The sequence below is a fragment of the Crinia signifera genome, chromosome 1, assembly GCF_055691185.1.
Source record: "Crinia signifera chromosome 1, ASM5569118v1, whole genome shotgun sequence".
Lineage (NCBI taxonomy): Eukaryota > Metazoa > Chordata > Amphibia > Anura > Myobatrachidae > Crinia > Crinia signifera.
In genome coordinates this window covers 462,180,523-462,205,673 of record NC_139217.1, presented here as the reverse complement: position 1 = coordinate 462,205,673, position 25,151 = coordinate 462,180,523, and the positions used below count along the sequence as shown (strand labels likewise).

The 25,151-nt window shown below is 61.4% G+C and overlaps 1 protein-coding gene across 1 annotated transcript in view; it reads right to left on the bottom strand.

The window, feature by feature from the left end:
- Positions 1–304: 304 nt before the first annotated feature.
- The window catches only part of ACAA2 (acetyl-CoA acyltransferase 2), a 38,353-nt gene continuing 13,506 nt past the window's right edge, over positions 305–25,151 (bottom strand). The window contains exons 6-10 of the mRNA XM_083155287.1: positions 24,674–24,849; positions 24,376–24,505; positions 23,503–23,573; positions 21,656–21,810; positions 305–1,240 (exon numbers count right to left, since the gene is read on the bottom strand). Coding sequence (XP_083011413.1) covers positions 1,156–1,240; positions 21,656–21,810; positions 23,503–23,573; positions 24,376–24,505; positions 24,674–24,849 — 617 coding nt within the window. The 3' untranslated portion in view covers positions 305–1,155. The remainder of the gene's footprint in view (positions 1,241–21,655; positions 21,811–23,502; positions 23,574–24,375; positions 24,506–24,673; positions 24,850–25,151) is intronic.

The window sequence follows — 25,151 nt, the reverse complement described above, 5'->3', positions numbered from 1 at the left end:
TGTGGTGATTTAAGAGGTTTACCATGGAAGATTAAAACGCAAGTTCTTTTATGAGCTGGGAAAAGACCTGAACTAATCACAACATAAACAATAACAGTTATATCTAACCAGTGCATAAATTAAAGGGCAATACAATTACACAAAAATTGTAAATGATGCATTAAGTATAACGCATTAAAGCGCTACTCCTCAGGTGTGCCAGACATGAGGACTTGTCCGCACATACACGCTAGGTGGCACAAGCCACAAATCCCGGTGCCACCCAGAACACACCATTATCCACAACAAATTGATCACGAGAAGCTACATTTATTAAGTCACGCTTTATTTAGCAATAACGGTAAAGGCACTTATGCAGTGAGTTAGCCCTTTATACCCTGGCACTAGTTATCTTACATTCGCGGTAACACACATTCATACACAGTGGAGAATGACAGTTGTGTAGTTATTTACTGTTCTTGGCAAGAGAAATATAGGCGACGATAACACAAAACAGAGGGAAGTGAAGAGATTTAGTGATCAGACGGTTGTGCAATAAATTAACTAAGTGTATACATTAGGCAGCCAGTCACACAACCTTTACCGGCCACCAACACACTAGGGTCGGCCACTTTGTACCGAGACCAATATCCACAACATGTAGCCTATCCAATCATGCCGCTTGGGGGATGATTATGTCACCAGATGTCCCAAGTGCATTAAATGGCCAAATATGATCACAGCGTCTTATTGTGTTTGGGATCCCTTTGTTTCAGCAAATTTCGGTACACGATAGATGGACAATTTTGGCTAGGACTGGTTTCCTATTGAAACATAGATATAATTATTACACTGAGCGGAAGGGACAGGGGACCAAACAATACTCATTTGTGTTCAGATTAAACGACAGGGACTGGAAGATGTATGGGCTGCTCCAATAGAGGATGGGATGGTCTGGTATCGTGTATTGCGTCAGGGAGAGAGTTGTGCGGCCTCTTTACATCTTCCGTAGCATTATACTGTATCCGCCATACTGGTTTGATCACCCGGTGACATCAATTCCTAAAATGCTCTGTTACTTCATAAACAGTTGGTCAGGTTTCCCCCCCCCCCCCCCCCCCCCCCCCCAAAAAGAATTCTCATTGTCCATTGATTTCGGTGTTGTAGATGGAGATCTTAGACGACATTCTCCAGGATGATGGCGATACCTTGTCCCCCACCAATGCAGGCAGATCCCACCGCATATTTGCCTCCACGACGCCTGAGGACAGAAAAATGTAAAATTCATTACAAGAAAAAAAAAAATAACTTTCATTATTTCTAATAATGTTTTTTTTTTTTTTTTAAAGACGTGTCAATGTTTCAAACAATGTTATTTATTTTATTTATTTATTAACAGTTTCTTATATAGCGCAGCATGTTCCGTTGCGCTTTACAAAGGGGACAGTGATACAACAAAACGGTATTTACAGACAGTCAAAATGTAGGAGGGCCCTGCTCGCAAGCTTACAATCTATAGGTATTTATTTGTATACTCAGAATAGGTCAGTAAGGTGCTTTTAATTACTAAACGGTGTCCATACACTACTGCGACTTCTCTAAAGGGGAACCCTCGAACCGCCCGGTACCATCACGGGCAGCAGGATCGCATACGATAAACAGTATGTGGTCCTTTTGCATACAATGTATCGTAAGCGATCCCAGTAAGTGCTGCGGGATCCGACAAATCCTTAGTGCAGCACTTGCCACCTACTTCTCTGACCCAATACGCATGGATTGGATGTAAAATGCATGCGTTTTTGCCAATACGCATGGATTGGATGTAAAATGCATGCGTTTTTGCCACTCTCCAGCTGACCTGATTCCTCAGCCCGATGCTTCAGAATTGGAGGAAAAAGGCCAAAAACCGTACAGGCACCTTTACCAGTTTCATCTATCGAGTGCTGACTTCATCAGGCCGCTGTCCTGGCTACAGATACTACAGATAGACTAGCAAATGGTGCAAAACCTATTATAGAGATAACAGGATGTTACAGATCCCAGATTCTTCTCTTATGCTGGCCATACACTAGGGCGAGATTGCATAAAATCCTTCAATTTGGACCGTATAAGGTGCCATAAATCATAGGATTGTATGCATGTCGAATGTGTTGCCTGACACGATGTGCAGGCCCGCCGGTCGCATCAATAGATATTATGTGCTGCACATATTTATCGTATTGCATGTGCAATCACGTGTGGTTTCTAACCACATGCGATCGCTCGCAATGCAGTCGGCAGGAGGGCTGGCAGGTGTCGGTGCAGCGGATGTGGCACAGGAGGGGTGTCGGTGCAGCGGATGTGGCAGCAGGAGGGCTGTCGGTGCAGCGGATGTGGCACAGGAGGGGTGTCGGGTGTCGGTGTAGCGGATGTGGCACAGGAGGGGTGTCGGTGTAGCGGATGTGGCACAGGAGGGGTGTCGGGTGTCGGTGTAGCGGATGTGGCACAGGAGGGGTGTCGGTGTAGCGGATGTGGCAGCAGGAGGGCTGTCGGGTGTCGGATTTAGCGGATGTGGCAGCAGGAGGGCTGTCGGGTGTCGGTGTAGCGGATGTGGCAGCAGGAGGGCTGTCGGTGTAGCGGATGTGGCAGCTGGAGGGCTGTCGGGTGTCGGTGTAGCGGATGTGGCAGCAGGAGGGCTGTCGGGTGTCGGTGTAGCGGATGTGGCAGCAGGAGGGCTGTCGGGTGTCGGTGTAGCGGATGTGGCAGCAGGAGGGCTGTCGGGTGTCGGTGTAGCGGATGTGGCAGCAGGAGGGCTGTCGGGTGTCGGTGTAGCGGATGTGGCAGCAGGAGGGCTGTCGGGTGTCGGTGTAGCGGATGTGGCAGCAGGAGGGCTGTCGGGTGTCGGTGTAGCGGATGTGGCAGCAGGAGGGCTGTCGGGTGTCGGTGTAGCGGATGTGGCAGCAGGAGGGCTGTCGGGTGTCGGTGTAGCGGATGTGGCAGTAGGAGGGGTGTCGGTGTAGCGGATGTGGCAGCAGGAGGGATGTCGGTGTAGCAGATGTGGCAGCAGGAGGGCTGTCGGGTGTCGGCGTAGCGGATGTGGCAGCAGGAGGGGTGTCGGTGTAGCGGATGTGGCAGCAGGAGGGGTGTCGGTGTAGCGGATGTGGCAGCAGGAGGGGTGTCGGTGTAGCGGATGTGGCAGCAGGAGGGGTGTCGGTGTAGCGGATGTGGCAGCAGGAGGGGTGTCGGTGTAGCGGATGTGGCAGCAGGAGGGGTGTCGGTGTAGCGGATGTGGCAGCAGGAGGGGTGTCTGGTGTCGGTGTAGCGGATGTGGCAGCAGTAGGGCTGTCGGGTGTCGGTGTAGCGGATGTGGCAGCAGGAGGGCTGTCGGGTGTCGGTATAGCGGATGTGGCAGCAGGAGGGCTGTCGGGTGTCGGTGTAGCAGATATGGCAGCAGTAGGGCTGTCGGTGTAGCGGATGTGGCAGCAGGAGAGCTGTCGGGTGTCGGTATAGCGGATGTGGCAGCAGGAGGGGTGTCGGTGTAGCGGATGTGGCAGCAGGAGGGCTGTCGGGTGTCGGTGTAGCGGATGTGGCAGCAGGAGGGCTGTCGGTGTAGCGGATGTGGCAGCAGGAGGGCTGTCGGGTGTCGGTGTAGCGGATGTGGCAGCAGGAGGGGTGTCGGTGTAGCGGATGTGGCAGCAGGAGGGCTGTCGGGTGTCGGTGTAGCGGATGTGGCAGCAGGAGGGCTGTCGGTGTAGCGGATGTGGCAGCAGGAGGGCTGTCGGGTGTCGGTGTAGCCGATGTGGCAGCAGGAGGGCTGTCAGTGTAGCGGATGTGGCAGCAGGAGGGCTGTCGGGTGTTGGCGTAGCGGATGTGGCAGCAGGAGGGCTGTCGGGTGTCGGCGTAGCGGATGTGGCAGCAGGAGGGCTGTCGGGTGTCGGCGTAGCGGATGTGGCAGCAGGAGGGCTGTCGGGTGTCGGTGTAGCGGATGTGGCAGCAGGAGGGCTGTCGGGTGTCGGTGTAGCGGATGTGGCAGCAGGAGGGCTGTCGGGTGTCGGCGTAGCGGATGTGGCAGCAGGAGGGGTGTCGGTGTAGCGGATGTGGCAGCAGGAGGGGTGTCGGTGTAGCGGATGTGGCAGCAGGAGGGGTGTCGGTGTAGCGGATGTGGCAGCAGGAGGGCTGTCGGGTGTCGGTATAGCGGATGTGGCAGCAGGAGGGGTGTCGGTGTAGCAGATGTGGCAGCAGGAGGGCTGTCGGTGTAGCGGATGTGGCAGCAGGAGGGCTGTCGGGTGTCGGTGTAGCGGATGTGGCAGCAGGAGGGCTGTCGGGTGTCGGTGTAGCGGATGTGGCAGCAGGAGGGGTGTCGGTGTAGCGGATGTGGCAGCAGGAGGGCTGTCGGGTGTCGGTGTAGCGGATGTGGCAGCAGGAGGGCTGTCGGTGTAGCGGATGTGGCAGCAGGAGGGCTGTCGGGTGTCGGTGTAGCGGATGTGGCAGCAGGAGGGCTGTCGGGTGTCGGTGTAGCGGATGTGGCAGCAGGAGGGCTGTCGGGTGTCGGTGTAGCGGATGTGGCAGCAGGAGGGCTGTCGGGTGTCGGTGTAGCGGATGTGGCAGCAGGAGGGCTGTCGGTGTCGGTGTAGCGGATGTGGCAGCAGGAGGGATGTCGGGTGTCGGTGTAGCGGATGTGGCAGCAGGAGGGCTGTCGGGTGTCGGCGTAGCGGATGTGGCAGCAGTAGGGCTGTCGGTGTAGCGGATGTGGCAGCAGGAGGGCTGTCGGGTGTCGGTATAGCGGATGTGGCAGCAGGAGGGGTGTCGGTGTAGCAGATGTGGCAGATGTGGCAGCAGGAGGGGTGTCGGTGTAGCAGATGTGGCAGCAGGAGGGGTGTCGGTGTAGCAGATGTGGCAGCAGGAGGGTGTCTGTGTAGCGGATGTGGCAGCAGGAGGGCTGTCAGGTGTCGGTGTAGCGGATGTGGCAGGGAGGGCTGTCGGTGTAGCGGATGTGGCAGCAGGAGGGCTGTCGGTGTAGCGGATGTGGCAGCAGGAGGGCTGTCGGTGTAGCGGATGTGGCAGCAGGAGGGCTGTCGGTGTAGCGGATGTGGCAGCAGGAGGGCTGTCGGTGTAGCGGATGTGGCAGCAGGAGGGCTGTCGGTTGTCGGTGTAGCGGATGTGGCACAGGAGGGCTGTCGGTGTAGCGGATGTGGCAGCAGGAGGGCTGTCGGTGTAGCGGATGTGGCAGCAGGAGGGCTGGCAGGTGTCGGTGCAGCGGATGTGGCACAGGAGGGGTGTCGGTGCAGCGGATGTGGCAGCAGGAGGGCTGTCGGTGCAGCGGATGTGGCACAGGAGGGGTGTCGGGTGTCGGTGTAGCGGATGTGGCACAGGAGGGGTGTCGGGTGTCGGTGTAGCGGATGTGGCACAGGAGGGGTGTCGGGTGTCGGTGTAGCGGATGTGGCAGCAGGAGGGCTGTCGGGTGTCGGATTTAGCGGATGTGGCAGCAGGAGGGCTGTCGGGTGTCGGTGTAGCGGATGTGGCAGCAGGAGGGCTGTCGGGTGTCGGTGTAGCGGATGTGGCAGCAGGAGGGCTGTCGGGTGTCGGTATAGCGGATGTGGCAGCAGGAGGGCTGTCGGGTGTCGGTGTAGCGGATGTGGCAGCAGGAGGGCTGTCGGGTGTCGGTGTAGCGGATGTGGCACAGGAGGGGTGTCGGTGTAGCGGATGTGGCAGCAGGAGGGGTGTCGGTGTAGCGGATGTGGCAGCAGGAGGGGTGTCGGGTGTCGGTGTAGCGGATGTGGCAGCAGGAGGGCTGTCGGTGTAGCGGATGTGGCAGCAGGAGGGCTGTCGGGTGTCGCGGATGTGGCAGCAGGAGGGCTGTCGGGTGTCGCGGATGTGGCAGCAGGAGGGCTGTCGGTGTAGCGGATGTGGCAGCAGGAGGGCTGTCGGTGTAGCGGATGTGGCAGCAGGAGGGCTGTCGGGTGTCGGTGTAGCGGATGTGGCAGCAGGAGGGCTGTCGGGTGTCGGTGTAGCGGATGAGGCAGCAGGAGGGCTGTCGGTGTAGCGGATGTGGCAGCAGGAGGGCTGTCGGGTGTCGGTGTAGCGGATGTGGCAGCAGGAGGGCTGTCGGGTGTCGGTGTAGCGGATGTGGCAGCAGGAGGGCTGTCGGGTGTCGGTGTAGCGGATGTGGCAGCAGGAGGGCTGTCGGCTGTCGGTATAGCGGATGTGGCAGCAGGAGGGCTGTCGGTGTCGCGGATGTGGCAGCAGGAGGGCTGTCGGTGTCGCGGATGTGGCAGCAGGAGGGCTGTCGGTGTCGCGGATGTGGCAGCAGGAGGGCTGTCGGTGTCGCGGATGTGGCAGCAGGAGGGCTGTCGGTGTCGCGGATGTGGCAGCAGGAGGGCTGTCGGGTGTCGTGTAGCGGATGTGGCAGCAGGAGGGCTGTCGGGTGTCGTGTAGCGGATGTGGCAGCAGGAGGGCTGTCGGGTGTCGGTGTAGCGGATGTGGCAGCAGGAGGGCTGTCGGGTGTCGGTGTAGCGGATGTGGCAGCAGGAGGGCTGTCGGGTGTCGGTGTAGCGGAGTTGGCAGCAGGAGGGCTGTCGGTGTAGCGGAGTTGGCAGCAGGAGGGCTGTCGGTGTAGCGGATGTGGCAGCAGGAGGGCTGTCGGGTGTCGGTGTAGCGGATGTGGCAGCAGGAGGGGTGTCGGTGTAGCAGCAGGAGTGCTGTCGGGTGTGGTGTAGCGGATGTGGCAGCAGGAGGGCTGTCGGGTGTCGGTGTAGCGGATGTGGCAGCAGGAGGGCTGTCGGTGTAGCGGATGTGGCAGCAGGAGGGCTGTCGGGTGTCGGTGTAGCGGATGTGGCAGCAGGAGGGCTGTCGGGTGTCGGTGTAGCGGATGTGGCAGCAGGAGGGCTGTCGGGTGTCGGTGTAGCGGATGTGGCAGCAGGAGGGCTGTCGGGTGTCGGTGTAGCGGATGTGGCAGCAGGAGGGCTGTCGGGTGTCGGTGTAGCGGATGTGGCAGCAGGAGGGCTGTCGGTGTAGCGGATGTGGCAGCAGGAGGGCTGTCGGTGTAGCGGATGTGGCAGCAGGAGGGCTGTCGGTGTAGCGGATGTGGCAGCAGGAGGGATGTCGGGTGTCGGCGTAGCGGATGTGGCAGCAGGAGGGCTGTCGGGTGTCGGCGTAGCGGATGTGGCAGCAGTAGGGCTGTCGGTGTAGCGGATGTGGCAGCAGGAGGGCTGTCGGGTGTCGGTATAGCAGATGTGGCAGCAGGAGGGGTGTCGGTGTAGCAGATGTGGCAGCAGGAGGGGTGTCGGTGTAGCAGATGTGGCAGCAGGAGGGGTGTCGGTGTAGCAGATGTGGCAGCAGGAGGGGTGTCGGTGTAGCGGATGTGGCAGCAGGAGGGCTGTCGGTGTAGCGGATGTGGCAGCAGGAGGGCTGTCGGTGTAGCGGATGTGGCAGCAGGAGGGCTGTCGGTGTAGCGGATGTGGCAGCAGGAGGGCTGTCGGTGTAGCGGATGTGGCAGCAGGAGGGCTGTCGGTGTAGCGGATGTGGCAGCAGGAGGGCTGTCGGTTGTCGGTGTAGCGGATGTGGCACAGGAGGGCTGTCGGTGTAGCGGATGTGGCAGCAGGAGGGCTGTCGGTGTAGCGGATGTGGCAGCAGGAGGGCTGGCAGGTGTCGGTGTAGCGGATGTGGCAGCAGGAGGGGTGTCGGTGCAGCGGATGTGGCAGCAGGAGGGCTGTCGGTGCAGCGGATGTGGCACAGGAGGGGTGTCGGGTGTCGGTGTAGCGGATGTGGCACAGGAGGGGTGTCGGGTGTCGGTGTAGCGGATGTGGCACAGGAGGGGTGTCGGGTGTCGGTGTAGCGGATGTGGCAGCAGGAGGGCTGTCGGGTGTCGGATTTAGCGGATGTGGCAGCAGGAGGGCTGTCGGGTGTCGGATTTAGCGGATGTGGCAGCAGGAGGGCTGTCGGGTGTCGGTGTAGCGGATGTGGCAGCAGGAGGGCTGTCGGGTGTCGGTGTAGCGGATGTGGCAGCAGGAGGGCTGTCGGGTGTCGGTGTAGCGGATGTGGCAGCAGGAGGGCTGTCGGGTGTCGGTGTAGCGGATGTGGCAGCAGGAGGGCTGTCGGGTGTCGGTGTAGCGGATGTGGCAGCAGGAGGGCTGTCGGGTGTCGGTGTAGCGGATGTGGCAGCAGGAGGGCTGTCGGGTGTCGGTGTAGCGGATGTGGCAGCAGGAGGGCTGTCGGGTGTCGGTGTAGCGGATGTGGCAGCAGGAGGGCTGTCGGGTGTCGGTGTAGCGGATGTGGCAGCAGGAGGGCTGTCGGGTGTCGGTGTAGCGGATGTGGCAGCAGGAGGGCTGTCGGGTGTCGGTGTAGCGGATGTGGCAGCAGGAGGGCTGTCGGGTGTCGGTGTAGCGGATGTGGCAGCAGGAGGGGTGTCGGTGTAGCGGATGTGGCAGCAGGAGGGATGTCGGTGTAGCAGATGTGGCAGCAGGAGGGCTGTCGGGTGTCGGCGTAGCGGATGTGGCAGCAGGAGGGGTGTCGGTGTAGCAGATGTGGCAGCAGGAGGGCTGTCGGTGTAGCGGATGTGGCAGCAGGAGGGCTGTCGGGTGTCGGTGTAGCGGATGTGGCAGCAGGAGGGCTGTCGGGTGTCGGTGTAGCGGATGTGGCAGCAGGAGGGCTGTCGGGTGTCGGTGTAGCGGATGTGGCAGCAGGAGGGCTGTCGGGTGTCGGCGTAGCGGATGTGGCAGCAGGAGGGGTGTCGGTGTAGCGGATGTGGCAGCAGGAGGGCTGTCGGTGTAGCGGATGTGGCAGCAGGAGGGCTGTCGGTGTAGCGGATGTGGCAGCAGGAGGGCTGTCGGGTGTCGGTGTAGCGGATGTGGCAGCAGGAGGGCTGTCGGGTGTCGGTGTAGCGGATGTGGCAGCAGGAGGGCTGTCGGGTGTCGGTGTAGCGGATGTGGCAGCAGGAGGGCTGTCGGTGTAGCGGATGTGGCAGCAGGAGGGATGTCGGGTGTCGGTGTAGCGGATGTGGCAGCAGGAGGGCTGTCGGGTGTCGGCGTAGCGGATGTGGCAGCAGTAGGGCTGTCGGTGTAGCGGATGTGGCAGCAGGAGGGCTGTCGGGTGTCGGTATAGCAGATGTGGCAGCAGGAGGGGTGTCGGTGTAGCAGATGTGGCAGCAGGAGGGGTGTCGGTGTAGCAGATGTGGCAGCAGGAGGGGTGTCGGTGTAGCAGATGTGGCAGCAGGAGGGGTGTCGGTGTAGCGGATGTGGCAGCAGGAGGGCTGTCGGGTGTCGGTGTAGCGGATGTGGCAGCAGGAGGGCTGTCGGTGTAGCGGATGTGGCAGCAGGAGGGCTGTCGGTGTAGCGGATGTGGCAGCAGGAGGGCTGTCGGTGTAGCGGATGTGGCAGCAGGAGGGCTGTCGGTGTAGCGGATGTGGCAGCAGGAGGGCTGTCGGTGTAGCGGATGTGGCAGCAGGAGGGCTGTCGGTGTAGCGGATGTGGCAGCAGGAGGGCTGTCGGTTGTCGGTTGTCGGTGTAGCGGATGTGGCAGCAGGAGGGCTGTCGGTGTAGCGGATGTGGCAGCAGGAGGGCTGTCGGTGTAGCGGATGTGGCAGCAGGAGGGCTGGCAGGTGTCGGTGCAGCGGATGTGGCACAGGAGGGGTGTCGGTGCAGCGGATGTGGCAGCAGGAGGGCTGTCGGTGCAGCGGATGTGGCACAGGAGGGGTGTCGGGTGTCGGTGTAGCGGATGTGGCACAGGAGGGGTGTCGGGTGTCGGTGTAGCGGATGTGGCACAGGAGGGGTGTCGGTGCAGCGGATGTGGCACAGGAGGGGTGTCGGTGCAGCGGATGTGGCAGCAGGAGGGCTGTCGGTGCAGCGGATGTGGCACAGGAGGGGCGTCGGGTGTCGGTGTAGCGGATGTGGCACAGGAGGGGTGTCGGTGTAGCGGATGTGGCACAGGAGGGGTGTCGGTGCAGCGGATGTGGCACAGGAGGGGTGTCGGTGCAGCGGATGTGGCAGCAGGAGGGCTGTCGGTGCAGCGGATGTGGCACAGGAGGGGTGTCGGGTGTCGGTGTAGCGGATGTGGCACAGGAGGGGTGTCGGGTGTCGGTGTAGCGGATGTGGCACAGGAGGGGTGTGTGTGTCGGTGTAGCGGATGTGGCAGCAGGAGGGCTGTCGGGTGTCGGATTTAGCGGATGTGGCAGCAGGAGGGCTGTCGGGTGTCGGTGTAGCGGATGTGGCAGCAGGAGGGCTGTCGGGTGTCGGTGTAGCGGATGTGGCAGCAGGAGGGCTGTCGGGTGTCGGTGTAGCGGATGTGGCAGCAGGAGGGCTGTCGGGTGTCGGTGTAGCGGATGTGGCAGCAGGAGGGCTGTCGGGTGTCGGTGTAGCGGATGTGGCAGCAGGAGGGCTGTCGGGTGTCGGTGTAGCGGATGTGGCAGCAGGAGGGCTGTCGGGTGTCGGTGTAGCGGATGTGGCAGCAGGAGGGCTGTCGGGTGTCGGTGTAGCGGATGTGGCAGCAGGAGGGCTGTCGGGTGTCGGTGTAGCGGATGTGGCAGCAGGAGGGCTGTCGGGTGTCGGTGTAGCGGATGTGGCAGCAGGAGGGCTGTCGGGTGTCGGTGTAGCGGATGTGGCAGCAGGAGGGCTGTCGGGTGTCGGTGTAGCGGATGTGGCAGCAGGAGGGCTGTCGGGTGTCGGTGTAGCGGATGTGGCAGCAGGAGGGCTGTCGGGTGTCGGTGTAGCGGATGTGGCAGCAGGAGGGCTGTCGGGTGTCGGTGTAGCGGATGTGGCAGCAGGAGGGCTGTCGGGTGTCGGTGTAGCGGATGTGGCAGCAGGAGGGCTGTCGGGTGTCGGTGTAGCGGATGTGGCAGCAGGAGGGGTGTCGGTGTAGCGGATGTGGCAGCAGGAGGGATGTCGGTGTAGCAGATGTGGCAGCAGGAGGGCTGTCGGGTGTCGGCGTAGCGGATGTGGCAGCAGGAGGGGTGTCGGTATAGCAGATGTGGCAGCAGGAGGGCTGTCGGGTGTCGGCGTAGCGGATGTGGCAGCAGGAGGGGTGTCGGTGTAGCAGATGTGGCAGCAGGAGGGCTGTCGGGTGTCGGCGTAGCGGATGTGGCAGCAGGAGGGGTGTCGGTGTAGCGGATGTGGCAGCAGGAGGGGTGTCGGTGTAGCGGATGTGGCAGCAGGAGGGGTGTCGGTGTAGCGGATGTGGCAGCAGGAGGGGTGTCGGTGTAGCGGATGTGGCAGCAGGAGGGGTGTCGGTGTAGCGGATGTGGCAGCAGGAGGGGTGTCGGTGTAGCGGATGTGGCAGCAGGAGGGCTGTCGGGTGTCGGTGTAGCGGATGTGGCAGCAGTAGGGCTGTCGGGTGTCGGTGTAGCGGATGTGGCAGCAGGAGGGCTGTCGGGTGTCGGTATAGCGGATGTGGCAGCAGGAGGGCTGTCGGTGTCGGTGTAGCAGATGTGGCAGCAGTAGGGCTGTCGGTGTAGCGGATGTGGCAGCAGGAGGGCTGTCGGGTGTCGGTATAGCGGATGTGGCAGCAGGAGGGGTGTCGGTGTAGCGGATGTGGCAGCAGGAGGGCTGTCGGGTGTCGGTGTAGCGGATGTGGCAGCAGGAGGGCTGTCGGTGTAGCGGATGTGGCAGCAGGAGGGCTGTCGGGTGTCGGTGTAGCGGATGTGGCAGCAGGAGGGGTGTCGGTGTAGCGGATGTGGCAGCAGGAGGGCTATCGGGTGTCGGTGTAGCGGATGTGGCAGCAGGAGGGCTGTCGGTGTAGCGGATGTGGCAGCAGGAGGGCTGTCGGGTGTCGGTGTAGCCGATGTGGCAGCAGGAGGGCTGTCGGTGTAGCGGATGTGGCAGCAGGAGGGCTGTCGGGTGTCGGCGTAGCGGATGTGGAAGCAGGAGGGCTGTCGGGTGTCGGCGTAGCGGATGTGGCAGCAGGAGGGCTGTCGGGTGTCGGTGTAGCGGATGTGGCAGCAGGAGGGATGTCGGGTGTCGGTGTAGCAGATGTGGCAGCAGGAGGGCTGTCGGGTGTCGGCGTAGCGGATGTGGCAGCAGGAGGGGTGTCGGTGTAGCGGATGTGGCAGCAGGAGGGGTGTCGGTGTAGTGGATGTGGCAGCAGGAGGGGTGTCGGGTGTCGGTATAGCGGATGTGGCAGCAGGAGGGGTGTCGGTGTAGCAGATGTGGCAGCAGGAGGGCTGTCGGTGTAGCGGATGTGGCAGCAGGAGGGCTGTCGGGTGTCGGTGTAGCGGATGTGGCAGCAGGAGGGCTGTCGGTGTAGCGGATGTGGCAGCAGGAGGGCTGTCGGGTGTCGGTGTAGCGGATGTGGCAGCAGGAGGGCTGTCGGTGTCGGTGTAGCAGATGTGGCAGCAGTAGGGCTGTCGGTGTAGCGGATGTGGCAGCAGGAGGGCTGTCGGGTGTCGGTATAGCGGATGTGGCAGCAGGAGGGGTGTCGGTGTAGCGGATGTGGCAGCAGGAGGGCTGTCGGGTGTCGGTGTAGCGGATGTGGCAGCAGGAGGGCTGTCGGTGTAGCGGATGTGGCAGCAGGAGGGCTGTCGGGTGTCGGTGTAGCGGATGTGGCAGCAGAAGGGGTGTCGGTGTAGCGGATGTGGCAGCAGGAGGGCTGTCGGGTGTCGGTGTAGCGGATGTGGCAGCAGGAGGGCTGTCGGTGTAGCGGATGTGGCAGCAGGAGGGCTGTCGGGTGTCGGTGTAGCCGATGTGGAAGCAGGAGGGCTGTCGGTGTAGCGGATGTGGCAGCAGGAGGGCTGTCGGGTGTCGGCGTAGCGGATGTGGAAGCAGGAGGGCTGTCGGGTGTCGGTATAGCGGATGTGGCAGCAGGAGGGGTGTCGGTGTAGCGGATGTGGCAGCAGGAGGGCTGTCGGGTGTCGGTATAGCGGATGTGGCAGCAGGAGGGGTGTCGGTGTAGCAGATGTGGCAGCAGGAGGGCTGTCGGTGTAGCGGATGTGGCAGCAGGAGGGCTGTCGGGTGTCGGTGTAGCGGATGTGGCAGCAGGAGGGCTGTCGGGTGTCGGTGTAGCGGATGTGGCAGCAGGAGGGCTGTCGGTGTAGCGGATGTGGCAGCAGGAGGGCTGTCGGGTGTCGGTGTAGCGGATGTGGCAGCAGGAGGGGTGTCGGTGTAGCGGATGTGGCAGCAGGAGGGGTGTCGGTGTAGCGGATGTGGCAGCAGGAGGGCTGTCGGGTGTCGGTGTAGCGGATGTGGCAGCAGGAGGGGTGTCGGTGTAGCGGATGTGGCAGCAGGAGGGGTGTCGGTGTAGCGGATGTGGCAGCAGGAGGGGTGTCGGTGTAGCGGATGTGGCAGCAGGAGGGGTGTCGGTGTAGCGGATGTGGCAGCAGGAGGGGTGTCGGTGTAGCGGATGTGGCAGCAGGAGGGGTGTCTGGTGTCGGTGTAGCGGATGTGGCAGCAGTAGGGCTGTCGGGTGTCGGTGTAGCGGATGTGGCAGCAGGAGGGCTGTCGGGTGTCGGTGTAGCGGATGTGGCAGCAGGAGGGCTGTCGGTGTCGGTGTAGCAGATGTGGCAGCAGTAGGGCTGTCGGTGTAGCGGATGTGGCAGCAGGAGGGCTGTCGGGTGTCGGTATAGCGGATGTGGCAGCAGGAGGGGTGTCGGTGTAGCGGATGTGGCAGCAGGAGGGCTGTCGGGTGTCGGTGTAGCGGATGTGGCAGCAGGAGGGCTGTCGGGTGTCGGTGTAGCGGATGTGGCAGCAGGAGGGCTGTCGGGTGTCGGTGTAGCGGATGTGGCAGCAGGAGGGATGTCGGGTGTCGGTGTAGCGGATGTGGCAGCAGGAGGGCTGTCGGGTGTCGGCGTAGCGGATGTGGCAGCAGTAGGGCTGTCGGTGTAGCGGATGTGGCAGCAGGAGGGCTGTCGGGTGTCGGTATAGCGGATGTGGCAGCAGGAGGGGTGTCGGTGTAGCGGATGTGGCAGCAGGAGGGCTGTCGGGTGTCGGTGTAGCGGATGTGGCAGCAGGAGGGCTGTCGGTGTAGCGGATGTGGCAGCAGGAGGGCTGTCGGGTGTCGGTGTAGCCGATGTGGCAGCAGGAGGGCTGTCGGTGTAGCGGATGTGGCAGCAGGAGGGCTGTCGGGTGTCGGCGTAGCGGATGTGGAAGCAGGAGGGCTGTCGGGTGTCGGCGTAGCGGATGTGGCAGCAGGAGGGCTGTCGGGTGTCGGTGTAGCGGATGTGGCAGCAGGAGGGATGTCGGGTGTCGGTGTAGCAGATGTGGCAGCAGGAGGGCTGTCGGGTGTCGGCGTAGCGGATGTGGCAGCAGGAGGGGTGTCGGTGTAGCGGATGTGGCAGCAGGAGGGGTGTCGGTGTAGCAGATGTGGCAGCAGGAGGGCTGTCGGTGTAGCGGATGTGGCAGCAGGAGGGCTGTCGGGTGTCGGTGTAGCGGATGTGGCAGCAGGAGGGCTGTCGGTGTAGCGGATGTGGCAGCAGGAGGGCTGTCGGGTGTCGGTGTAGCGGATGTGGCAGCAGGAGGGGTGTCGGTGTAGCGGATGTGGCAGCAGGAGGGCTGTCGGGTGTCGGTGTAGCGGATGTGGCAGCAGGAGGGCTGTCGGTGTAGCGGATGTGGCAGCAGGAGGGCTGTCGGGTGTCGGTGTAGCGGATGTGGCAGCAGGAGGGCTGTCGGGTGTCGGTGTAGCGGATGTGGCAGCAGGAGGGCTGTCGGGTGTCGGTGTAGCGGATGTGGCAGCAGGAGGGCTGTCGGGTGTCGGTGTAGCGGATGTGGCAGCAGGAGGGCTGTCGGGTGTCGGCGTAGCGGATGTGGCAGCAGGAGGGATGTCGGGTGTCGGCGTAGCGGATGTGGCAGCAGGAGGGCTGTCGGGTGTCGGCGTAGCGGATGTGGCAGCAGTAGGGCTGTCGGTGTAGCGGATGTGGCAGCAGGAGGGCTGTCGGGTGTCGGTATAGCGGATGTGGCAGCAGGAGGGGTGTCGGTGTAGCAGATGTGGCAGCAGGAGGGGTGTCGGTGTAGCAGATGTGGCAGCCGGATGGGTGTCGGTGTAGCAGATGTGGCAGCAGGAGGGCTGTCGGTGTAGCGGATGTGGCAGCAGGAGGGCTGTCGGTGTAGCGGATGTGGCAGCAGGAGGGCTGTCGGTGTAGCGGATGTGGCAGCAGGAGGGCTGTCGGTGTAGCGGATGTGGCAGCAGGAGGGCTGTCGGTGTAGCGGATGTGGCAGCAGGAGGGCTGTCGGTGTAGCGGATGTGGCAGCAGGAGGGCTGTCGGTTGTCGGTGTAGCGGATGTGGCACAGGAGGGCTGTCGGTGTAGCGGATGTGGCAGCAGGAGGGCTGTCGGTGTAGCGGATGTGGCAGCAGGAGGGCTGTCGGGTGTCGGTGTAGCGGATGTGGCAGCAGGAGGGCTGTCGGGTGTCGTATAGCGGATGTGGCAGCAGGAGGGCTGTCGGGTGTCGGTGTAGCAGATGTGGCAGCAGGAGGGGTGTCGGTGTAGCGGATGTGGCAGCAGGAGGGGTGTCGGGTGTCGGTATAGCGGATGTGGCAGCAGGAGGGCTGTCGGGTGTCGGTGTAGCGGATGTGGCAGCAGGAGGGCTGTCTGTGTAGCGGATGTGGCACAGGAGGGGTGTCGGTGTAGCGGATGTGGCAGCAGGAGGGGTGTCGGTGTAGCGGATGTGGCAGCAGGAGGGGTGTCGGGTGTCGGTGTAGCGGATGTGGCAGCAGGAGGGCTGTCGGGTGTCGGTGTAGCGGATGTGGCAGCAGGAGGGCTGTCGGGTGTCGCGGATGTGGCAGCAGGAGGGCTGTCGGTGTAGCGGATGTGGCAGCAGGAGGGCTGTCGGTGTAGCGGATGTGGCAGCAGGAGGGCTGTCGGGTGTCGGTGTAGCGGATGTGGCAGCAGGAGGGCTGACGGGTGTCGGTGTAGCGGATGTGGCAGCAGGAGGGCTGTCGGGTGTCGGTGTAGCGGATGTGGCAGCAGGAGGGCTGTCGGTGTAGCGGATGTGGCAGCAGGAGGGCTGTCGGGTGTCGGTGTAGCGGATGTGGCAGCAGGAGGGCTGTCGGGTGTCGGTGTAGCGGATGTGGCAGCAGGAGGGCTGTCGGGTGTAGCGGATGTGGCAGCAGGAGGGCTGTCGGTGTAGCGGATGTGGCAGCAGGAGGGCTGTCGGCTGTCGGTGTAGCGGATGTGGCAGCAGGAGGGCTGTCGGTGTCGCGGATGTGGCAGCAGGAGGGCTGTCGGTGTCGCGGATGTGGCAGCAGGAGGGCTGTCGGTGTCGCGGATGTGGCAGCAGGAGGGCTGTCGGTGTCGCGGATGTGGCAGCAGGAGGGCTGTCGGGTGTCGTGTAGCGGATGTGGCAGCAGGAGGGCTGTCGGTGTAGCGGATGTGGCAGCAGGAGGGCTGTCGGGTGTCGGTGTAGCGGATGTGGCAGCAGGAGGGCTGTCGGGTGTCGGTGTAGCGGAGTTGGCAGCAGGAGGGCTGTCGGTGTAGCGGATGTGGCAGCAGGAGGGCTGTCTGGTGTCGGTGTAGCGGATGTGGCAGCAGGAGGGGTGTCGGTGTAGCAGCAGGAGGGCTGTCGGGTGTGGTGTAGCGGATGTGGCAGCAGGAGGGCTGTCGGGTGTCGGTGTAGCGGATGTGGCAGCAGGAGGGCTGTCGGGTGTCGGTGTAGCGGATGTGGCAGCAGGAGGGCTGTCGGGTGTCGGTGTAGCGGATGTGGCAGCAGGAGGGGTGTCGGTGTAGCGGATGTGGCAGCAGGAGGGCTGTCGGTGTAGCGGATGTGGCAGCAGGAGGGCTGTCGGGTGTCGGTGTAGCGGATGTGGCAGCAGGAGGGCTGTCGGGTGTCTGTGTAGCGGATGTGGCAGCAGGAGGGCTGTCGGGTGTCTGTGTAGCGGATGTGGCAGCAGGAGGGCTGTCGGTGTAGCGGATGTGGCAGCAGGAGGGCTGTCGGGTGTCGGTGTAGCGGATGTGGCAGCAGGAGGGCTGTCGGGTGTCGGTGTAGCGGATGTGGCAGCAGGAGGGCTGTCGGGTGTCGGTGTAGCGGATGTGGCAGCAGGAGGGCTGTCGGTGTAGCGGATGTGGCAGCAGGAGGGCTGTCGGTGTAGCGGATGTGGCAGCAGGAGGGCTGTCGGTGTAGCGGATGTGGCAGCAGGAGGGCTGTCGGTGTAGCGGATGTGGCAGCAGGAGGGCTGTCGGTGTAGCGGATGTGGCAGCAGGAGGGCTGTCGGTGTAGCGGATGTGGCAGCAGGAGGGCTGTCGGTGTAGCGGATGTGGCAGCAGGAGGGCTGTCGGGTGTCGGTGTAGCGGATGTGGCAGCAGGAGGGCTGTCGGTGTAGCGGATGTGGCAGCAGGAGGGGTGTCGGTGTAGCGGATGTGGCAGCAGGAGGGGTGTCGGTGTAGCGGATGTGGCAGCAGGAGGGGTGTCGGTGTAGCGGATGTGGCAGCAGGAGGGGTGTCGGTGTAGCGGATGTGGCAGCAGGAGGGGTGTCGGTGTAGCGGATGTGGCAGCAGGAGGGGTGTCGGTGTAGCGGATGTGGCAGCAGGAGGGGTGTCGGGTGTCGGTGTAGCGGATGTGGCAGCAGGAGGGGTGTCGGGTGTCGGTGTAGCGGATGTGGCAGCAGGAGGGGTGTCGGTGTAGCGGATGTGGCAGCAGGAGGGCTGTCGGGTGTCGGTGTAGCGGATGTGGCAGCAGGAGGGGTGTCGGTGTAGCGGATGTGGCAGCAGGAGGGCTGTCGGGTGTCGGTGTAGCGGATGTGGCAGCAGGAGGGCTGTCGGTGTAGCAGATGTGGCAGCAGGAGGGCTGTCGGGTGTCGGTGTAGCGAATGTGGCAGCAGGAGGGCTGTCGGGTGTCGGTGTAGCGGATGTGGCAGCAGGAGGGCTGTCGGTATAGCGGATGTGGCAGCAGGAGGGGTGTCGGTGTAGCGGATGTGGCAGCAGGAGGGCTGTCGGTGTAGCGGATGTGGCAGCAGGAGGGCTGTCGGTGTAGCGGATGTGGCAGCAGGAGGGCTGTCAGGTGTCGGTGTAGCGGATGTGGCAGCAGGAGGGCTGTCAGGTGTCGGTGTAGCGGATGTGGCAGCAGGAGGGCTGTCGGGTGTCGGTGTAGCGGATGTGGCAGCAGGAGGGCTGTCGGGTGTCGTTGTAGCGGATGTGGCAGCAGGGGGGCTGTTGGGTGTCGGTGTAGCGGATGTGGCAGCAGGAGGGCTGTCGGGTGTCGGTGTAGCGGATGTGGCAGCAGGAGGGCTGTCGGTGTCGGTGTAGCGGATGTGGCAGCAGGAGGGCTGTCGGTGTCGGTGTAGCGGATGTGGCAGCAGGAGGGCTGTCGGGTGTCGGTGTAGCAGATGTGGCAGCAGGAGGGCTGTCGGGTGTCGGTGTAACGGATGTGGCAGCAGGAGGGCTGTCGGTGTAGCGGATGTGGCAGCAGGAGGGCTGTCGGGTGTCGGTGTAGCAGATGTGGCAGCAGGAGGGCTGTCGGGTGTCGGTGTAACGGATGTGGCAGCAGGAGGGCTGTCGGGTGTCGGTGTAACGGATGTGGCAGCAGGAGGGCTGTCGGTGTCGGTGTAGCGGATGTGGCAGCAGGAGGGCTGTCGGGTGTCGGTGTAGCAGATGTGGCAGCAGGAGGGCTGTCGGGTGTCGGTGTAACGGATGTGGCAGCAGGAGGGCTGTCGGGTGTCGGTGTAACGGATGTGGCAGCAGGAGGGCTGTCGGGTGTCGGTGTAGCGGATGTGGCAGCAGGAGGGCTGTCGGTGTAGCGGATGTGGCAGCAGGAGGGCTGTCGGTGTAGCGGATGTGGCAGCAGGAGGGCTGTCGGTGTAGCGGATGTGGCAGCAGGAGGGCTGTCGGGTGTCGGTGTAGCGGATGTGGCAGCAGGAGGGCTGTCGGTATAGCGGATGTGGCAGCAGGAGGGGTGTCGGTGTAGCGGATGTGGCAGCAGGAGGGCTGTCAGGTGTCGGTGTAGCGGATGTGGCAGCAGGAGGGCTGTCAGGTGTCGGTGCAGCGGATGTGGCAGCAGGAGGGCTGTCAGGTGTCGGTGCAGCGGATGTGGCAGCAGGAGGGCTGTCGGGTGTCGGTGTAGCGGATGTGGCAGCAGGGGGGCTGTCGGGTGTCGGTGTAGCGGATGTGGCAGCAGGAGGGCTGTCGGGTGTCGGTGTAGCGGATGTGGCAGCAGGGGGGCTGTCGGGTGTCGGTGTAGCGGATGTGGCAGCAGGAGGGCTGTCGGGTGTCGGTGTAGCGGATGTGGCAGCAGGAGGGCTGTCGGTGTCGGTGTAGCGGATGTGGCAGCAGGAGGGCTGTCGGGTGTCGGTATAGCGGATGTGGCAGCAGGAGGGGTGTCGGTGTAGCGGATGTGGCAGCAGGAGGGCTGTCGGGTGTCGGTGTAGCGGATGTGGCAGCAGGAGGGCTGTCGGGTGTCGGTGTAGCGGATGTGGCAGCAGGAGGGCTGTCGGGTGTCGGTGTAGCGGATGTGGCAGCAGGAGGGCTGTCGGGTGTCGGTGTAGCGGATGTGGCAGCAGGAGGGCTGTCGGCGTAGCGGATGTGGCAGCAGGAGGGATGTCGGGTGTCGGTGTAGCGGATGTGGCAGCAGGAGGGCTGTCGGGTGTCGGCGTAGCGGATGTGGCAGCAGTAGGGCTGTCGGTGTAGCGGATGTGGCAGCAGGAGGGCTGTCGGGTGTCGGTATAGCGGATGTGGCAGCAGGAGGGGTGTCGGTGTAGCGGATGTGGCAGCAGGAGGGCTGTCGGGTGTCGGTGTAGCGGATGTGGCAGCAGGAGGGCTGTCGGTGTAGCGGATGTGGCAGCAGGAGGGCTGTCGGGTGTCGGTGTAGCCGATGTGGCAGCAGGAGGGCTGTCGGTGTAGCGGATGTGGCAGCAGGAGGGCTGTCGGGTGTCGGCGTAGCGGATGTGGAAGCAGGAGGGCTGTCGGGTGTCGGCGTAGCGGATGTGGCAGCAGGAGGGCTGTCGGGTGTCGGTGTAGCGGATGTGGCAGCAGGAGGGATGTCGGGTGTCGGTGTAGCAGATGTGGCAGCAGGAGGGCTGTCGGGTGTCGGCGTAGCGGATGTGGCAGCAGGAGGGGTGTCGGTGTAGCGGATGTGGCAGCAGGAGGGGTGTCGGTGTAGCAGATGTGGCAGCAGGAGGGCTGTCGGTGTAGCGGATGTGGCAGCAGGAGGGCTGTCGGGTGTCGGTGTAGCGGATGTGGCAGCAGGAGGGCTGTCGGTGTAGCGGATGTGGCAGCAGGAGGGCTGTCGGGTGTCGGTGTAGCGGATGTGGCAGCAGGAGGGGTGTCGGTGTAGCGGATGTGGCAGCAGGAGGGCTGTCGGGTGTCGGTGTAGCGGATGTGGCAGCAGGAGGGCTGTCGGTGTAGCGGATGTGGCAGCAGGAGGGCTGTCGGGTGTCGGTGTAGCGGATGTGGCAGCAGGAGGGCTGTCGGGTGTCGGTGTAGCGGATGTGGCAGCAGGAGGGCTGTCGGGTGTCGGTGTAGCGGATGTGGCAGCAGGAGGGCTGTCGGGTGTCGGTGTAGCGGATGTGGCAGCAGGAGGGCTGTCGGGTGTCGGCGTAGCGGATGTGGCAGCAGGAGGGATGTCGGGTGTCGGCGTAGCGGATGTGGCAGCAGGAGGGCTGTCGGGTGTCGGCGTAGCGGATGTGGCAGCAGTAGGGCTGTCGGTGTAGCGGATGTGGCAGCAGGAGGGCTGTCGGGTGTCGGTATAGCGGATGTGGCAGCAGGAGGGGTGTCGGTGTAGCAGATGTGGCAGCAGGAGGGGTGTCGGTGTAGCAGATGTGGCAGCCGGATGGGTGTCGGTGTAGCAGATGTGGCAGCAGGAGGGCTGTCGGTGTAGCGGATGTGGCAGCAGGAGGGCTGTCGGTGTAGCGGATGTGGCAGCAGGAGGGCTGTCGGTGTAGCGGATGTGGCAGCAGGAGGGCTGTCGGTGTAGCGGATGTGGCAGCAGGAGGGCTGTCGGTGTAGCGGATGTGGCAGCAGGAGGGCTGTCGGTGTAGCGGATGTGGCAGCAGGAGGGCTGTCGGTGTAGCGGATGTGGCAGCAGGAGGGCTGTCGGTTGTCGGTGTAGCGGATGTGGCAGCAGGAGGGCTGTCGGGTGTCGGTGTAGCGGATGTGGCAGCAGGAGGGCTGTCGGTGTCGGTGTAGCGGATGTGGCAGCAGGAGGGCTGTCGGGTGTCGGTGTAGCGGATGTGGCAGCAGGAGGGCTGTCGGGTGTCGGTGTAACGGATGTGGCAGCAGGAGGGCTGTCGGGTGTCGGTGTAACGGATGTGGCAGCAGGAGGGCTGTCGGGTGTCGGTGTAACGGATGTGGCAGCAGGAGGGCTGTCGGGTGTCGGTGTAGCGGATGTGGCAGCAGGAGGGCTGTCGGGTGTCGGTGTTGCCGATGTGGCAGCAGGAGGGCTGACGGCAGGACTTGAAAATAGCATTTCAAAAGACAGGACGGCCCTCTTGATTGGCTGAGAGCTTTGTCAGTCAGAGGGCCGCCCAGTGTTTTGAAATGTTGGGGGTTTTTTTTGTTTTGTTTTTTAATTTTGCCGCCCGCCGCTGACTACCGCCAGCCCTCCAGCCGCCCGCTCCACTGACGCCCACCATGGCATGAAACATAAGCATTTACAATGCAATGGGATGTCGTAATTGTATCCGATCACACAAGTGTATGGGCACCATTACAGTGACCTCCTTTATCTCAGACCCCTGAGGACCTCACAACAGATTCTCAGTATACACAACTCACGAGGAAAGGGAGACAGCCAATAATATCTCCAGATGCCGCGCATACAAGTGCGCTGTGACTTTATAGGAATGCAGACGTACCTCAGTTCGTGGGTGAGATGAGCAATGATCCGTGACCCGGACGCAGCCAGCGGATGTCCCAGGGCGATCGCTCCTCCATTAACATTGGTCTTCTCACGGTCTAGGCCTAAAGCTTTCTCCACCGACAAGTACTGAGCGGCAAACGCCTCATTCACCTATCGATGCAAATAACATGGTTCATTACAGTGGATGTATTACATAACAATTCGTTTTTACATATTTGAATAAGCAACTGTAATGTCCACATTCTGGAGGCAGCCATTTTGGCTGGGCTAATAGGTACGAGGCAGAGAGTCACCTAAAGTTCTGAAAAGTCGGTATTGGTTTGTGGATGGTGGAAAGAGTTGGCTGAAATTTTGCCTAGGGTGCCGATAAACCTTACAGTGCCCCCTGCTGGCAGAGATCACAGGACGTCTCTGCATTCAGAGATGGATCAACACATTGGGCAGTATTTAATGGCTGGGGGTCGCGGGCGGCAGCGAATCCTGTGTAGGATTCGCTGCACTTTCGCCGTGATTGGGAGATTCGCCGGCAGCCGCCTTTCCGCTGTATTCAACGCGTCAGGAGCTCTCCGCCCCTGACGGCGAAAATTACCCCCTATGGCAAATTGCGCTCCTGGCTCTATCCCCTGCTGCAGCGGCTACACTGCCTCTGCAGGGGATGGAGCTGAGTTCCGGCGCACGATCGCACTGATGCTGCTGGGAGCCTCCGCACAGCCTTAGGATGGGTCCAGCAACAGTAGCAGACCTCCGGCTCCAGCAGCCCCGGCGCTGACATCTGTTATCACCGCGCTGGGGCTGCCGGAGCACGGCTGCTGCTGCTGTACCCGTCACTTCCTACTGACAGCAGCTGAGGTAGAGGCAGTGTTGCGCCTGTTGCCCTTCTAAGGTCAGGGAGCAGAGCGGGTGGCATGTCGGGGGTGTCGGACCCCGGCGGAGAGGTGCCCGGGCTGCTGAGCTTCCTCCAGGCGCCCCCCCCCTGTACCCTCCACGGAGATCCGCACACAGGATGAGGAGGACAGTGGACGGCAGGACAGGCTGAACCGGCTGCCGGAGCGGAGGACAATTGCAGGGGGGGCACCGCTGATCTCACATATACACTGCAGGGACCCTCTGCCCGCTGGTGGGTGGCATGCAGCAGGGTCTGGCAGGAGGTCCCTGCGGTGTATGTGAGATCAGCAGCGGGGTCCCTGCAGTAAATGAGAACTACTAGTTTTCCCATCCACTGCAGGGACCCCACCACTGATCTCACATACACTGCAGGGACCTCCTGCTCGCCAGCGCTACCTGACACGACCCTGCGCTGCCAGACCCCGGTTGCATGCCACCCACCAGCGGGCAGGGGGTCCCTGCAGCCCTTATGTGAGATCAGCGGCAAACCCCCCCCCCCCCCCCCTGCAAAATGTAAATGTAATGTAATCAGCAGCGCCTCTCCCTTCATATGTTATGTAAAAAAAAAAAAAAAAAAAAAAAAAAATTTAAAATATTTTTATGTGATATTTTATATTTAGGACCAGTAAAATAAATAGCAAGACCCTTCACATAATAATTAATGATTTTTTGAGACCAAAAGATACATTAGATCGACAGGGTCGGAATGTCGACACAGTCGTCAACATGAGTTTTTTTGTCCTGAATGTCGCGGTAAGTCGACATGGACACCGTATCGGTGTACAGCTGCACTCGCCATGCTTTGGACACTATTATATTCATAGTGTTCACCCAGCGACTGAATCCCGTTAGCAGGAGGTCGGAAGTGATTATAATTCTGTAACTGTATCACGGCTTATTAGGAACATGTACCGAATCAGAACACTGCAAGTCCTGTGGCTATGACATCACAATTACCTCCACCAGATCCATGTCCTTGATGCTTAGCCCGGCTTTCTTAAGAGCTTCACTAATGGCGGAAACGGGACCTAAAAACCGCCAAATGAAAAGATAACCGGAACGTTAAATATCTGCCTGACGGTAACAGTAAAATGGATTCCAGATCAGTCACGTCTCTGTTCTCCTCCATAGTGAGAAGGTTTATCTGCAAGACTCAGAAAACAAATAAACTATGAAGGGAGTAAATAGAGTACGCCCGGGGGACATGGGCATGTGCCTTACTGTGCAAGGGATCGCAGACTTACTTAACAGAACTTATGCCAGCCAGCTACGCACACACACACACACACACACACACACGGTTTATATCATTCAAGTTGCTTATGGATTTCCACTGAGCCCCTTTTGAGCCCTGTGCACACTCAGCGTGGGCGACCTCTGACCAGTTGCTTGTATAAAACCCTCTATAACAGGGTTACACCAGTCAGATCGCCCACGCTGGTAAGTGCTTGGGCAGATGGCTTCTTTGACTGCATTGCTAACAATATGTGGTCACTATCCGGTGTATACTGCCCCCTGTCTGACTCTGGCGTTGCCCCGGTTCTAGATCAGCTCTGCGAAGTGACCACAAACTGTGGGACTTGGAGGATTTTACTACTGACACCTGTGTACATTTGTTCGGCCTTCTACAGGCACATGACTTATTTATACAGTGTGTTTTACGAAAGGATGTTGACTTTCGATGTTCTCATGAAGCCAGAAGCTATTTGATTACTAACGGGGGTAAGCAAAGGCTGCTGCACTTAATGTGGATTTACACTCACACCCCAGGAGGTTGCAAACAGAGTTCTGAGTCAAGTACACACTCAAGAGTTTATAATAGTTTCTTACCAATGCCCATGATTTTGGGGTCACATCCAGACACGTGATAGGCCACGATCCTAGCCAGTGGGGTGAGCTTGTGCTTGGTGGTGGCTTCCTCGCTGGCCACAATCACGACGCCGGCTCCATCGCAGATCCCCTGCGGCACAGAATCTTAGTCACTAGATGTAAGGACGGAATACGGCGGCGGTATGCGGTAAGTAAATGAGGAATACAAAGCATAGGGAAAGAAGTTGGTTAAGATGTTGAGAAAAGGCCTCAATGACAAACTGGGGACAGAAGTAATACATGACAGCGCCGCTCTCACCGATGCGTTTCCGGCAGTCACCACGCCGTCCTTCTTGAACACAGTGGGGAGTTTTGCCATCTGCTCCAAGGTGGTCTGCGGCCTGGGGTGTTCGTCTTGCTCCATTTTAACAGGCCCTTTCCTTGTCTTTAATTCAATAGGGGCCATCTCAGCGGCGAAGTATCCGGCGTCCTGAGCTGCAGATGGGACGAGAATCAGATCACCTATAATGTAACTAGTTCTAGAACGTCTATAACTGGCAATCTGTGGGGAGCACCAACAATCCGCGCCTGGTTCAGAGACGTGCGCAGTTCTGTCTGCCAGCGGATCGCATTCAATCAAGCTACATGAGTGGGGGCTGCATAAGCAACTATTGGCGATTCTGATTGGTGGGAATTTCAGCCACAGACTAGTGGGTATTGCTCAAAGGTAATGTGGCATTGCAAGCATTAGTGCTCCATGGGCACCGCACTCGAATTGCGGGATTGTCAGAGGGAAG